The sequence below is a fragment of the Silurus aristotelis genome, assembly GCF_946808225.1.
Source record: "Silurus aristotelis genome assembly, chromosome: 4".
Lineage (NCBI taxonomy): Eukaryota > Metazoa > Chordata > Actinopteri > Siluriformes > Siluridae > Silurus > Silurus aristotelis.
The window spans coordinates 11,139,339-11,153,714 of NC_139577.1; the positions used below are offsets into that span (position 1 = coordinate 11,139,339).

Genomic DNA, 14,376 nt, shown 5'->3' on the forward strand with positions numbered 1-14,376 from the left:
TTAGAGGCTCTGATGGATGTCAGACTGGACGTGTCCTGAACAGGTGCCTCCGTTTCAACTGGTGACATTTTGTTTGTGTGTTGCCTGGGGCAGCCTTGTGTTCCACATCACCTCCACACAACTGTGCAGCTGATTCCGTTTTCTATTCCCATGCGCTGGGTTATATGGGTTATTCAGCAAATGTATGAGAAGTATGAGGGTGTATGAATGTGAATCATTGAGTGAGCGTTATGTGGTCCTTGTTACCAGAGCAAAGTGAGTTTGTAAAAAGTGGCCTTGGCTGCAGGATTAAAGAACTTCTGTCTCCTGCTCATACGAACTTATACTTAAAAGATGGTGTAAGAGCCTCTTAACAGGTCTCCAAGGCAATGCATTCTCTAAGGTTTGCGTCAAAGAATGCTTTCATGCCCCGGTGAAACGCTACTATACTTACTTAGGTTGCAAAACACGACACGTTACTCAATAGCGTAGACTTACGAGACGGAAAGAAAAGATGTGTACATTACCATGGTTCGAGATATGCTGTAATAAGGTAAAGTAGAGGAGAAAGAGAGAGAGAGAGAGAGAGAGAGAGAGAGAGAGAGAGAGAGAGAGAGAGAGAGAGAGAGAGAGAGAGAGAGAGAGAGAGAGAGAGCGAAAGCCAGGGAAAGGAAGGGAACCCCACTGGGAGCATTATATCCAGCCCTACAGGAGCTGAAAGCTCGGCTCAGGATTTCCACACTTCACTTGTAAACAAAAGGCCTTTTGATGCTTCCTCAGCCTCAAAGATCTGGATGACTACTCAATCATGTGACCAGAGAGAAGACGTGCCTGCTGTTCACGCGTCTACCAGAGACCTACACCAAGTCACGGACACCAAATTGAGCATATTTTCCCACAGGTATTGAGAAGGAACGTGGAATTGTTATGCAAAAATCACAGCTGTGAAACAGAAACAATATATACATATTTATCGTCTGCTGTTTTTCTGAATGCAAAGCCTATATCTTAACAAAAATGCACATTTTAGCTTAAATTAAGAAAAAAAAAAAAAAAACAACCACTCACACTCCAGAGTTGGTCTAAAAAATGCATATGTAACTAAGGTTGCAAAGACACAGAAAATTCCTAGTATACTTCTGGAAACTTTCTATCGGAACTTTTCCATGTTGAAAACTGTGCGAAGTTATGCGAAATCATTTGAAATTTGGGGAAATTTGTATAAACTGTATCATAAACAAACATAAATAAAAACATGTTTTATGTTCATAAGCTAACATTCATGCAAACTAATACAGATTTTTTTTTAAATCTGATTTAAAAAAAAAAATCTAAACATTTTTGACAAAAGGAAGTTTTAAACATAAATGTATGTAATATTTATGTAATTTAAATGAATACTCCCCAAGATGAAAATTTTTTTTACGTTATTTTGTGTGATGGATTTAAGAAATGTTGTGTGTTATGTAATGAAGGAATGCATAGTACATAGGAATGCACAGTGCATGTGCATTTTCCCCCCTTAATTTCTGTTTACTTTAAAAATGTGAAGCTTCTATTGCCAAAACAAGTGCAAACATACTTGGCAATAAAGCTCTTTCTGATTCCGATGTAGGGGGTGTGGCCTCAGAAGCCCTGCAGTGCTGTGTGCATGTGATTATTGAATGGGCAAGGTGGAAATTCAGGAAATTTTTTTTTTTACTAAAATTATCCTGCAAAATTTTTTCCCAACTACAGAAATTTTTTTTTTTATAGGCTAAATTCCTTTTAGGCATTTGTTAATTCCTAATTTATTCCCATTAATTCCCATTGAACGTTTCCAGTCTTGAAAATTCCCTGAATTTTGCAACCCTAGTGATAACCCATATAATCAAAACTCATACTAAATAAATGACCAAGCAATTTGCCAAAGTTTATTGAAAACAAATTTATTAAAATACCAAACCAAATATCTTGATTTATTCTGTTTCTATAAACCAAGTTGTATTCTTCATTTTTGTCGTAATTTAGAAAACATGCACGCACACACACACACACACACACACACACACACACACACACACACACACACACACACACACACACACACGCACACACACACAGCCCATTTCCAGTCAGAGACGCAGGGGCCATGTTGAAAGAGAGGCTCCCTGCCTGGGCAGCTGGGCTGAGCACTCAGAGAAGCAGCAAGCGGCACAAAAACATGTCATGCAAGAGGGAGCCTATTGTGCTGCACAGAGAACAGATGGGAACTCCCACAAACCACTGGGCCCTTTATTTCTCCATTCAGCTGCGCTCATAAACAACACACCTTGCTGCAAAACAGCTACAGCGGCGCCTTTTGCCCACAGGAGGAACTTTTTCTCATTTTACGTCCACTTGTCAGAGAAATGGGAGAATTTGTGGGTTTATTCTTGCATTTGCGCAAGCATACTTGGAACATGATTGAGACAGGAATCCCCAAGTTGAAGTCTAGAGCACTCCATCCAGATACACGGCGTGTTACATGTGTCCTCTGGCTGGAAAGGGGACATGTTAGGCTTGTGTAATGCTCCAAGTCCAATACAGTGGGGAAAAAAACAGGTGAACATGTTTTATTGTGTATTTAAAAGTGTGTTTGGTAAGAGGGGAAGACAGGGAGACAGCGATATTCTGAAATGAGACCTAAAAATCTGATGCAACGACTAGGTGGAAAACACGCAGTAATATCCACTGGTTCCCTCGAGGTCACTAGAACTGGTGTAAAATTGCTGAGCACAAGCACTGTTAACTGAACCAGGAAGACCTGTGTGATTGACATGCTGTGGTTTGCTCTTAGGGATAATCCACAGCTCCTCTGTTCACTGTTCTTCAGTGTCCTTTATTCTCTGACAGCTGATGGTCAGTGTGTTTGCGGCGGCGTTTGCGAATTGCTCTTGCAACCTTCTTGGCCCTCCATTTTAAATTCCGCTTTATCTTCAGCAATGACAATTAAAGCCGTCTCTATCTGTCCTGATTGAAGCTTGGAGCCACAGCAAGGAGGCTGATGGACAGAACTTTAATTAAAGTAGCCCCTTCAGCAATGACCATTTAGCGCTGGCTTGGTCTGGACTAACATCAGGGAGAGCTGGCAGGTTTGCAAACAGACCAGCAGCTTATATTCTTAATTGTAATTAGCATGTTTTTTCCCCCCTGAAGATTGTTTCTCCAGGATGTGAGTGCAATTGCATGCCAGAGTTGCATCCCTCATTCCATAAAATAAGGTCACCCAAATCAGTGTCACACTACTGTGAAGAAAGATAAATCACCAGGACCTCTGTAACAGCTAAGTAGATTTCTGTATCATTCTTAGCGCAGTGGCCAAGAAATGGAGTCCTGTGGTAATTCAAACTTACAAAGTACTTAGAACAAAGTATTCCTGAAATACTAAAAAGGCGCATGTCCTAAAAGCATTATAACCTTGGACTCCCAGCTTCAAAGTGGTGCAGGGGCTCGGAAGGTGAACCAGGTTGAACGTGGCCGACGCATTTAACTGCAACTTTGTTGCGCAAGATTAGTGTCGTGTGCACGAACGTATGTGAGTGTGCTTGCATGAACTGCTGCTTCTGTCAGCACAATCAAATGTGATTGTCTGCAGCAAGGCGTTTTGTATTTTCGTCACAAAGCCATTGATGATAATTTCTTTTGACTGAGTTACCAGCATCCCGCTGACCACCGCACTCCTGTCAGCACCGAGCCTACTGCAGAAACATGATTTCTGATTACAAGGGTATTTATGATGATGATGATAATGACAGCTGGATTGGATGACGTAAGCCCTATCACTCGGTGTGAACAGGTAGACCATGTACCCCCCACTGGCTAAAGTTGTCTTTTTCTCTCAGCCCACGAGTGGTACACTGAAACACTGTTTTCCAGTAGCCCGACAGCTAAGTATTGGCACAACAGGACCTCTGCTAATGTGTGTCATTAAAGAAAGCACATTTCCCACAAGGGCTGTCGTCATTGGGTTGCCTCATTTGCCTGCCTGGGAGCACAGCTAGGAGATCCAGTACCATGGAACTCCTTCAATCTGTATGTAAATTTCAGTGGGGATTATGGCGTGCACTTGATGAGCTAGAGCAGAATACTGGCAGCTCTTAGTGCAAACAGAGAGAGAGAGAGAGAGAGAGAGAGAGAGAGAGAGAGAGAGAGAGAGAGAGAGAGAGAGAGAGAGAAACAGACTCTTTTTTATCTCCTTCTCTGAGAGGAGCCTCTGGAAGCCAGGGGCAAAAATCAGTGTTGTCCATATATACTATAAAGGCACTGATAAAAACTGAGGACCACCCAAGAGTATGTTGTTCTCATTAAAAAAGAAAGCATTGTAATTATTAAGAGTTCAAGGGTGAGAACAGGGAGCCGAAAGAAGACAATGATGAGGAGAGAGGAGAGCCTAGGAAAGCAGAACTAGCCCAAAAGAAAGAAACATGGAGACCAAATAACCTGGTAGACCTGGTAAGGGTCTTTCCTCAGTTAATAATTATTCCAAGATCCCTCCAGCTTGTTGGAATTAAAAGTTCAAAGCTAAAAAAACCCTAAATGATTAGGTTTGATCTTTAGCTGCTGCACAATGAGGCAGATTTCACCACACCACAGCCATCAAACACTGCCTGAATACAGCAGGGTTCTGCATTCAATAGCAGCAGACTTGACGGTAGACACAATCCATCGGTCTTTGGGTCTCAGAAAGTTAAGAAAACTAAGAGTTAAATATTTGTTCACCGTAGCCCAACTATGTACCACAAAAAGCAATATTCATTTATTTAATCACTTCCAGTAATTACTGTACTGCTTCCCCTTAAACTCACACACAAACACACAAACACACTGACATGCTTTTGAAACCAGAAAACCCTGTGCAGAAATGAGGAGATCTTGAAACCAAAAGTTACCCAGACTCAGGATGAAACTGGGAAACCTCGTACACTGTCTGGCTACAAGTATACGGACACTGTTGTCCGTAGACGCAAACTGTTGCCACAAAGCTCTAAAAGCCATATGTGTTTTTTCCCCCCAAACTGTTACACAAACAAAGTTTGAGACATACAGTTGTAAAGGACATCTTTGGATGCGGTAGCATTAAGGTTTCGCTTAACCAGGAGACCCAAACCTGTTCCAGCTTGACAATGCTCCTGTGCTCAATACGAGCTCCCTGAGTTCCATGTGCTATAGAGCTCTGAACTCATTGAACACCTTGGGATGAATTGGAACACTGATTGCTTCCCAGGCCTCCTCACTTCACTTACATCAGTACCTGACTTTACTAACACTCTTATGAGTGGATAAGGAACATTCTTCACAAGCACACTTCAAAATCTAGTGAAACATCTTCCCAGTAGAGTGGAGGTTATTATAACAGCAAATGAGGACTAAATATGAAATGGGATGTTCAAAAAGCACATATGAATCTTATGGTCAGGTGTCCACAAACATTTGTCCATATAGTTTACTCTAGGATATGTAGTGTAGCTGTGAGGTGGCGGTGCTACCCATTTTACCCACACAAGGTATCTGATTTGTCTGTATTTAGCTTATATAGTGGGACAATTTTGTTTAAATCCATGTTAATAAATACAATTAAATTGAGTTTTTTTTTTTGAAAAATTTTTTCAACAAATATTTATTGAAAAACTAAAAAAGTCACAGTGTAGTCCTGGTGGGTGGAGCTTGATCAGTGTTGCTGGATATAAGATCATAAGTTAATGATATAGTTTAGCTGTACTGCTTTTGTGAACTTCAAAACTTATGTTAATTCATTTAAGTCTACATACTAATAGTGGGTAATACACACAGTCTGGAGGCAGCCAGGTGCTCCAGTGTGCTAAACCCTGTAGTCTTGTGTTCCTTATTAATGCCTTGCAGCTAATGTAATCAACATCGCAGACTCCTGGTCATGCCCTAGCTGTTAGCAGAAGCCCCGTAGCTTTGAATTCGTCAGTGGCAGCTCGTGTAATCCAATAACCGTGACCTACATGAAGCTACTAATACATTAAATGACCTCAGCCTGACGTGCCATGTGACTTAAAATAAGTCAGGATAGCATATTTCAAAGTTATTTTTCATTATATATTTTAAAGCACTTAGTGTAGTATATTATGGGCATACAAATGTTTTTTTTTAGAGACCTCAGCAACACAAGGAAGAAAGTTCTTGCACTGTGCAATGTCCGTAACAGCAAGCTACTCAAATGCAGCAGCACCAGCGAGGAGCACTTCCACTTTCTTGGGTGTGATGAGAGTCAATTTCATTTCCTACTTATTAAGGGACAAGACAGCGAATAGAAACAAAAAGAGGAATTGCGCAGTTGCTAAAACACACATACGTCCGTTCGACGCACAACTCGACCAGCAAAAAAAAGCTGTCGAAAGACTTATTTGCTTGGATAAAGTTGACGCTTGGGATGATCGGCTACTCTGTTGCAGAATACGGTGAAATGCCAAGTAGTGCAATCATTGATAATCGGTTTTGAAGGGCAGACACTTTGGTGATTTGATGATGCCATTCTGAATGAAATGAATACTTCAATAACCATTTAAAGGCCTGAAGAAACCGGTCCAGGCAGGGGATGCAATAAACTCTCACATGTATACAGATACACACAGTCTGAATCAAAACGCACAGACATTTACTTAACTTTACATTAAATATATCTCCTTATGCCCAAACCTTTTTAATTACTATAAATCTCTATTAATAGCACCGTCAAAAAAAAAAAAAAAAGAATTTCCTATCGCCCACTTTTGTCCACAATGTGATTGTGTGTCTTGTCTTATGACACTACACTGTCACTCTGACACATTTGTTTCAGTGGTCAAAAATAAATACACTATGCAGTTTTTTTTGGAACAGGGAGGAAAGTCACAAGCTTCAGCAGGAAGTGATTTGAAGCGAGCCACTTACCGCAGGCACCAGCAACTTGTTGACTTCCTCCACGGCTCGTTTGAGCTTGATCTCAGCACGATTCTGAGCATCTTCTACCGTGATCAGAACGTGCAGGTCTTCATTTAGGTGTTCCCAGTTGGGCTTGCCCCTGTTCTGCTCCTCCTGGAAAAAAAAAAAAAAAAAAAAAAAAAAAAAAAAACCAGGGCGGTTAATTAACTGTCTCGTGCGTTGCATTGTGCAATGGATACACTACGTATGAATCACTGGAAGCTGAGTAAGATAAATAAACTAAACAAAGAGGAAAATAAAAGTCTTCAGGTTAGTTGACAGAAGTAGGGTAATTGTAAATTTATAGATAAAAGCCAAGATCACAATAGCAGTGTTTGCTGTTTAAACTTTAACATCCTGCACTGTACTAAACTCCTAGATCTCGACTGCTCAAAGAAGAAACAATGTGCATTGTTTTCACTACTCCAGGCGAACCAGCAAGAATGCAACAGGAAAGGACATGGAAATAAACAAATAATGAAACAGAAAGAGGTACAGTGACTTTGATCTGATTCCTGCTCCAAGGACAAGATGTACACATTTCACGGTGTAATGTGCTCATATACAATAGAGAAACAGAAGCTTGTAACACAGAGCAGCAGGAGCTTCCACAGCTGCCAGAGTTAAGGAGCAAACAAAACACTCACTGCCTTCCTGCATACAATATTCCCAATCAGGCCGACAACACTTTCTAAATTATGGTCTAAACGCAGAGCGGTACAATCACAGAAATTATAATTCACCAGCTGAAGATCTGGCAACGCTGGAGCGCTTAATTGATAGGAAACGGAAATGTGGTGAAAAAAAAAAGGAAAAGAGTTCTGCTCCATTTGTGCCAGGCTTTTGTTTGCCTGCTCCCTGCATTGTTCTCTGCTTGCCTTTCTTTTCATATATAATTTTCCCAGATGAAAAAAAAAACCCCAAGATTTGATTTATGCAATAATCAGACATGCAAACAGTGCTCATTTTTCTCCTCGTGCCAGCAAAATGGGAAATTGATGGCAATCCACGCCGCCGTCTGTGCCGCTGCATTTTGCCTGCTGATTTTCATTAGGGCTCCATTGTTGGGCCTGTTCGCGTGATGCGTAGAGGGGAAAATATTGCGGCATTAGCGTCATCAGAAGCGCTCAATATGATTCATCATCTGACACTGAGGCAGCACGCTCATATTAGGTCACTTCCCTTTTTCTCGCCATTCATCAGTCCGTTTTTCTGCTCGGTTGATTTACTCGGCTTTCCTTGGTTTTGACAAGCACTAAAAATTTATCCTTTTTGCCTGACTGTCACAGCCCAGCCACCCATCTATAGCCATCCAGTTAATAACTCACAGACAAGAAGCTCAGAAAAAAGAGTGTTAATGTGAGTGCTAATTTTAAAGGGGTTAATTATAGGCCTTTTCGCGTCTGTCTGTCTGTTGGGAATGTGTATCTTTGAACACTTGTTTTTCTCGTTTTTTTCTTACATTGCACTTTCTCAGGCCCCACAGGACACCCAATTGACAGAGTTGTAGTCAAGGTGACGCTGCTGTAACGGACTGCAGAGGAAACATGTCCAGCTGTGCGGCTGTCCACTAACCTTTTGTTTACACGTCCATTGCTTCTCTCTGTCTGCGACCCACCGTCCCCTCCCTCCCTACCACCTTCGTCTCTAACTGGCCATCCAGTGGCTGTACAGTGGACTAATCAATGTCGATAAATCCTGAGCCATGTTCTTTGTAATCTTCGGAGAGGCAATAATTTCGCCCTGAGGACATTATCCTACTGCTAAAGCCTCGACTAATATCACTGCTGCCTAGAGAGGATGGGGAGAGGGCTACCTGATTAAAGACACAAACACACACACACACACACACACACACACACAAAGGGGGGATGGAAAAGAAGAATAGTGGACTGAAAGAGGGTAAAGTGTTGCCAGTGAATATAACCAGTCAGGGGATAATAGTTAAGAATATAAATCAAGATTTCTTATAATAAATAGAATACTTGTATTACTAAATGCCTTTGGTTTGCCTTTGTGACTCTAAGTGGGAATGTACACTGTATGTACCACCTTCCTACACTACATAGACAAATGTGTGAGGACACCTGAACATCAGATGTGCTTTTCGAACATTCCATTCCACGTTTAGTCCCTATTTGCTTTTAATATAACCTCCACTCTTCTGGGAAGATGTTCCACCGGATTTTGAGTTTGCTTGTAGAGATATGTGAAGATTCATTCAGCCACAATGGTGTTAGTAAAGTCTGGCACTGATGTAGAAGAGGTGGTAGCTTAGTGGTTAAGGCATTGGACTTTGGAATTGAAAGGTTGTGAGTTCAAATCCCAGCCACCCCAAGCTGCTACTCCTGGGTCCCTGAGCAATCCCATAGCTGCTTGTTGTATCAATATGAGATAAAAATATAAGTCGTAATGCGTGAGGGGGCCTGAGGTGCAGTCAGCGTCCAGTTCATCTTAAATGTGTTCGGTAGGGTTGAGGTCAGAGCTCTATTACAGGGGATCTTCCACTCCAACTTATAAAAAGCATATATTCATGAATTTGGCTTTGTACACCGTTTGTGTTTCTAAGCTCAAGTAAAGAAAATCTTTTTATCCTACCGCATCCAAAGACGTCCTACACAGTTGTGTGCCTCCCACAAAGTCAGTAGTCCAAATATTTGTGTCTATATAATGTATTTTACAGCAGGTGGTGGATTGCAGGTTGAGGGGTGATAGAAGAAAGAAGGAAAGTTATGCTCTGAGATGCTGGCAGCACAACAATTGTGTAAAAGCCTCAGCGAATCAAAGCTCCTTGTTAAAGGATTTAGAGAATAGGACAACCCGGAGTTGTGTTCTTTGTTACTCATAATCACAGCAGTATCCTAGTATCCTGTTTGTCCTACACCTCACTGGCACACATATATTAATGTTTACGTGGATGTGACCAGCCACACAAACTCTCCCTTGAATTCACTTTCCTCAAATCTGTTCTTTTTTCCGTATCTTGCTGGGCGACTAATGAAGACAGACGAAACAGAAATGACACTGTTGAATTATGTATTTCCATTATGCGTGCTGTCCAATTGTTCTTATTCATATTGAGCGGAGACAATACTTCTTTTGAGTCTCAGGTGTCCTTTTTGGAGAAGGCGCGTAATGTTTGAGGACGTGCTGCACCACGGTAATTAAAGATGGGCTTGAAAATTCCGTGGTATACCGATCTTAAAAATTTGCATCGCCAGACGATGAGGCTGTGGCTAACACCTTGTTAGCATAGTCATGTTCGGCTTCAAATACTAATTTAAGTACGCCGAGGCTCATATAAACACCCGCATTCGTGGATATACGTCCACTGTGAGGACAAAAACAAATGTGCAGTAAACACACACACACAGACACACACACAGACACTTACACACTCACACACACTGTAGATGTACTATGACCAGACAGTACTAAAGTGATTTTGACAGACTTAATAACAATAATTGGTGGCATGCCGAAATGTCGAGCGGAGCCTTTTATCGAAACAGATCCACCAGGAAACAAAACCTCACTCGTCATCTAGATAATCTTCAAAAAAGGAGCTAAATCTAGAGCCCTTAAGACAAGAGTTTCCCAAAACCACCACAAATTGACTATAAATTTGATCGCTGATTGCACCCGAGGCCTCCTCACTTCAACTATACCCTTGTGGCTGAATGAGCGAAATCTCCACAAAATCTAGTGAAACATCTTCCCAGAAGAATGGAAGTTATTATAACAGCAAAAGGGGACTCAATGTTAGTAATCTTAGTCTGGTGTCCACAAACTTTTGTCTATAAAATGTATCTTGACATCTATAACTTCTTTGTAACAATTGCTTCTTTTTCATAGTAAAACATAAGTTCAACAATAAAAAAAAAAAGACCAATGACTGAAAATAATAATTATGCAAATATTGTGACAGGCTAATTTTCTTTATTGGGTCTTTATTGGGTTTAGTCTGGCCAATATATGCAAAGTCTGAATATTTCGATTTGTGTGTGTAGTGAGCTTTAATCACTCACTCTATTGTTTGGGCATCTCCAATAAACTTCTGAAAGAGGTTTAGAAAGACGATGAGAGTCTATTTGGTTCACTTTTCAGATGCATCGTGAGATGTCTTTAAAATGAGAGCGGGATGGATGTGCACGGCTGTGGAAAGCCTTGCCTTGGGTGTCTGCAGAAAATGATCCTGCTGCCAGATGCCATCTCTGCTCGCAATAAAGTTGTGCTTTAGGCAAGCGTAAGACAACAGAACAGCAATTGCATTGCAATAGCATCAATAAGTGTGTTACTAGTCTGGTTATGTGCAACTGATGAGGTGAAGGTGTAATTTTGAAGAATGGACTGTTGAAATATGGTTAAAAGTGATTTATGTTTTGAAAGAAAAACCTCAAGATGATTTCATAAGTATAAGTGGGATGTTATTAAGCATGAGAAACTGTACACATTAGAATATTGGATACAGCAAACATTTAAGCACCTGAAGACACCTGAAACAAGGGAATCTTCATTCAGCAAACATGCAGACACACACACACGTGTGCCATATAGCATTCCTAATCGATTTCCTTTCATAAAGCTGCTTTGAGAGTCCTTTGGTAAAAGTACTCTACAAATAAAACTGAATTGAATAAAATGTGTATCATGTAAGCCATGCACACACTGGCTCATATGAATTGTATGCATATAAGTGAAAAAGTAGCGAAAGCGATATTACCACTATACTTCTCCAAATGTTGAGTCATTTAATCAAACATGCAGGGGTAATAATAATAATCCAAAACTGAAGCAGAATAGGAAAGATGAAACGAGGGTTGAAGAAGATCTAAGGAGACTTGGAATGTGCATCTCCATAACAGAGGCAGATTGGCATCTCGATGCATAGCCAACGATACATTACATTTAAGAAACCTATGAAGCAGATGCGATGCGATACGATTCCCCCCTATTACAATGCGGTGCGATCCGATTTCGATTCGATTCAACACAATCATCAGTAATCAGTAAAAAGGGTCCGTGGGGAAACACAGTGCTCCGTGTGTAGTTAAATGGACTAAACAAAGCAATAATTTGCCTCGATGATTTTTTTTTGTATTCGCATTACTCAAGTTACTTGAGGAATTGTTCTAGCCCTAATACAGATAGTTCACTTATTTCTTTGGTGCAGACAGACAGCAAATATTACATTTACTTAAGTGCCTTCTGAATTCTAATGCATGGTCCTTTCGCAAGCAGGCCTTTGTAGTGCAAAAAAAAGAAAAAAAGAAAATTATTTTTAAATAAAACCAGACCATTATTATTTTCCTGTTCTGTCTCCAGGAAGATGCAGCTCTACCTCTGCCATGTTAATCTGTATTCTATGTGACTCTCAGGACACGCCTTGATCTCCGAAGTGTTGTGATAAGTTATTTTCACGTATTGATATCACAAAATGTTTTAACCGATAAAATATTGGTCACAAATTACTGGTAACTTTTAAAATAATAAATGTATAGTGCATTTACTAATATTTATATATAAATAAATCGGGCAAATATGTAAAAAATAATGCGTCATTAAACAAATGCAAACTTGTATCTAATGCACACCTTTTAAAATCGATGCGTCACATCTTTCACGTTTATGCCGATGCACCGATGCGAATCTGTGAATTTTACCATCCCTATTTCAGAGGTTACATACTAGTCAAGTCAAGTTTATTTCTATAGCGTTTTTTACAATGGACATTGTACTACTTGAGAGAGAAGCTTAGTTACCATGTGCTTAAACAAGCTCGCTCAAGCATACATGTGAATGTTTACACTTTGCAGACTAGAGGTTCGAATGACCCTCCTCTATGTCAAATGCCCTGGCAGTGCTTGCTGTGAAGGGCAGGACTGAGCACACATATGCACGGACACACGGACACGGAAAAAAAACACGGGATGGACATGCACACACAAGACTGAGATCCGATACCCTGACGACCAGCTGTGCTCCGACAGGACGCAGAACCGATCCAGATGTGTGAACAGAGCGTGAGATGACAACGGCACTTTTCTCTGTGCACTTGTTTTATTTTTGTGCCTGCTTCCACTCAGCACCGCGCAACGTGACCTTTGATAACTATCTCTGCAAGAGTCACTTGTCTAAATAGTCCAGGCCTGGTCATGCAAAACCTTTCTCATATCGTTTCACATACATGTAAGGATGTTTATTGTATGAAATGGAGCTTACACTCGTAAGGCAAACAGCTACATATCACATTATTATTACAGTCAGTGTTTGATACGCCAGAGAAGTGAATTCCACACGCACACTATGACTACCGATATACAAAAAAATACTGAGAGAGTGTATGTTTACCCAAATGGTCATAGACTCTGGTAATAGACTATGGACATAACCCCTTACTCTCAGACCCTCCCAGACCCCCCACTGGCTAAGAGAGATAGATACCCAGCATGTAACACTCAATCTGGCGTTTGACTGGGACAGGAGCCCTGGCAGGAACACTAGAATCAACCCGCGTGCAATCCGAAGCCAAGCACAATGTTTGAACACCTGCCCAAAACTTTCAGCTGCAGCAGGGGGGGGGGGGGGTCATTTCAGATGGGCCCCACAAAATTTCTGGACCAAGTCAGACCAGCACATGATGATCACTCCCTCCTCTATACTCAAATACTGTAACTTACTAGGATTTGATTAGGACTGTAAGAGCCAAACAGAGAAGTTTATTTAACTATTTAGTGCTTATCCTTTTTACAGATGCAATTTAGTAAATAAATCTAATGTTTAGTTAAATACTGCAATATTTCCGAATGTACACTCTTGTTTTAGAAAACGAATCTCAGATTTCATTTTGTATTGTTTTTTTAGACACCAATACGTAGGATTTTTAGTTTGAAGAATGAAACTACCAGTTTTTTATTTGTTCGAAAAAAGGAGATATTGGATAAGACTTCGATCAATGTTCATGCGTTCTCCTCAATCTTACGTCTAAAAGTGGAGCAAAGAGCATTTGAATTAGAAAGACTGCTAACACAGGGTCCATTGAATGAGCGATGATGTATGCATGTACAGCATGTAGGTGGGATGGGCAGTATTTATGATACATGTATTTCAAATATATAATTCAAATATAAAATAGGATTTTGTGGTTTGTATTTAATAGGGTTGATAAAAATGGCTTTATATTTTGTAGCAAAAAACTTTAGTGTTTTGTATCTTTGTAGTTTTAAAACACTGTAAAATACTTTGTAAGAAGTTTACATGATGACATCATAAAAATGCGACCTCTGATTGGTGCCTACTCAGTAATTTGTTGTGTTGAGATCTGAACAGAAAGTTGATCCATATGGAAGAAGGTGGTGAAGGTAAGAAACGTGCAGTAAATATTTAATTGCAGAATATTGTAGCCTAATTTAAGTAGCTGTTTATTAGGACCATGATTTTGCATACTAT

The 14,376-nt window shown here is 40.4% G+C and overlaps 1 protein-coding gene across 8 annotated transcripts in view; it reads right to left on the reverse strand.

The window, feature by feature from the left end:
* The window catches only part of qkib (QKI, KH domain containing, RNA binding b), a 76,099-nt gene that overhangs the window by 22,155 nt on the left and 39,568 nt on the right, over window positions 1-14,376 (reverse strand). For all 8 annotated transcript variants that reach the window (XR_014533285.1, XM_083540075.1, XM_083540072.1 and 5 more), the window contains exon 4: window positions 6,898-7,041. Coding sequence is in view for 7 of the 8 variants with exons in the window: in XM_083540075.1 (XP_083396201.1) it covers window positions 6,898-7,041 (144 nt within the window). In the remaining variant the exon portion in view is untranslated. The remainder of the gene's footprint in view (window positions 1-6,897; window positions 7,042-14,376) is intronic.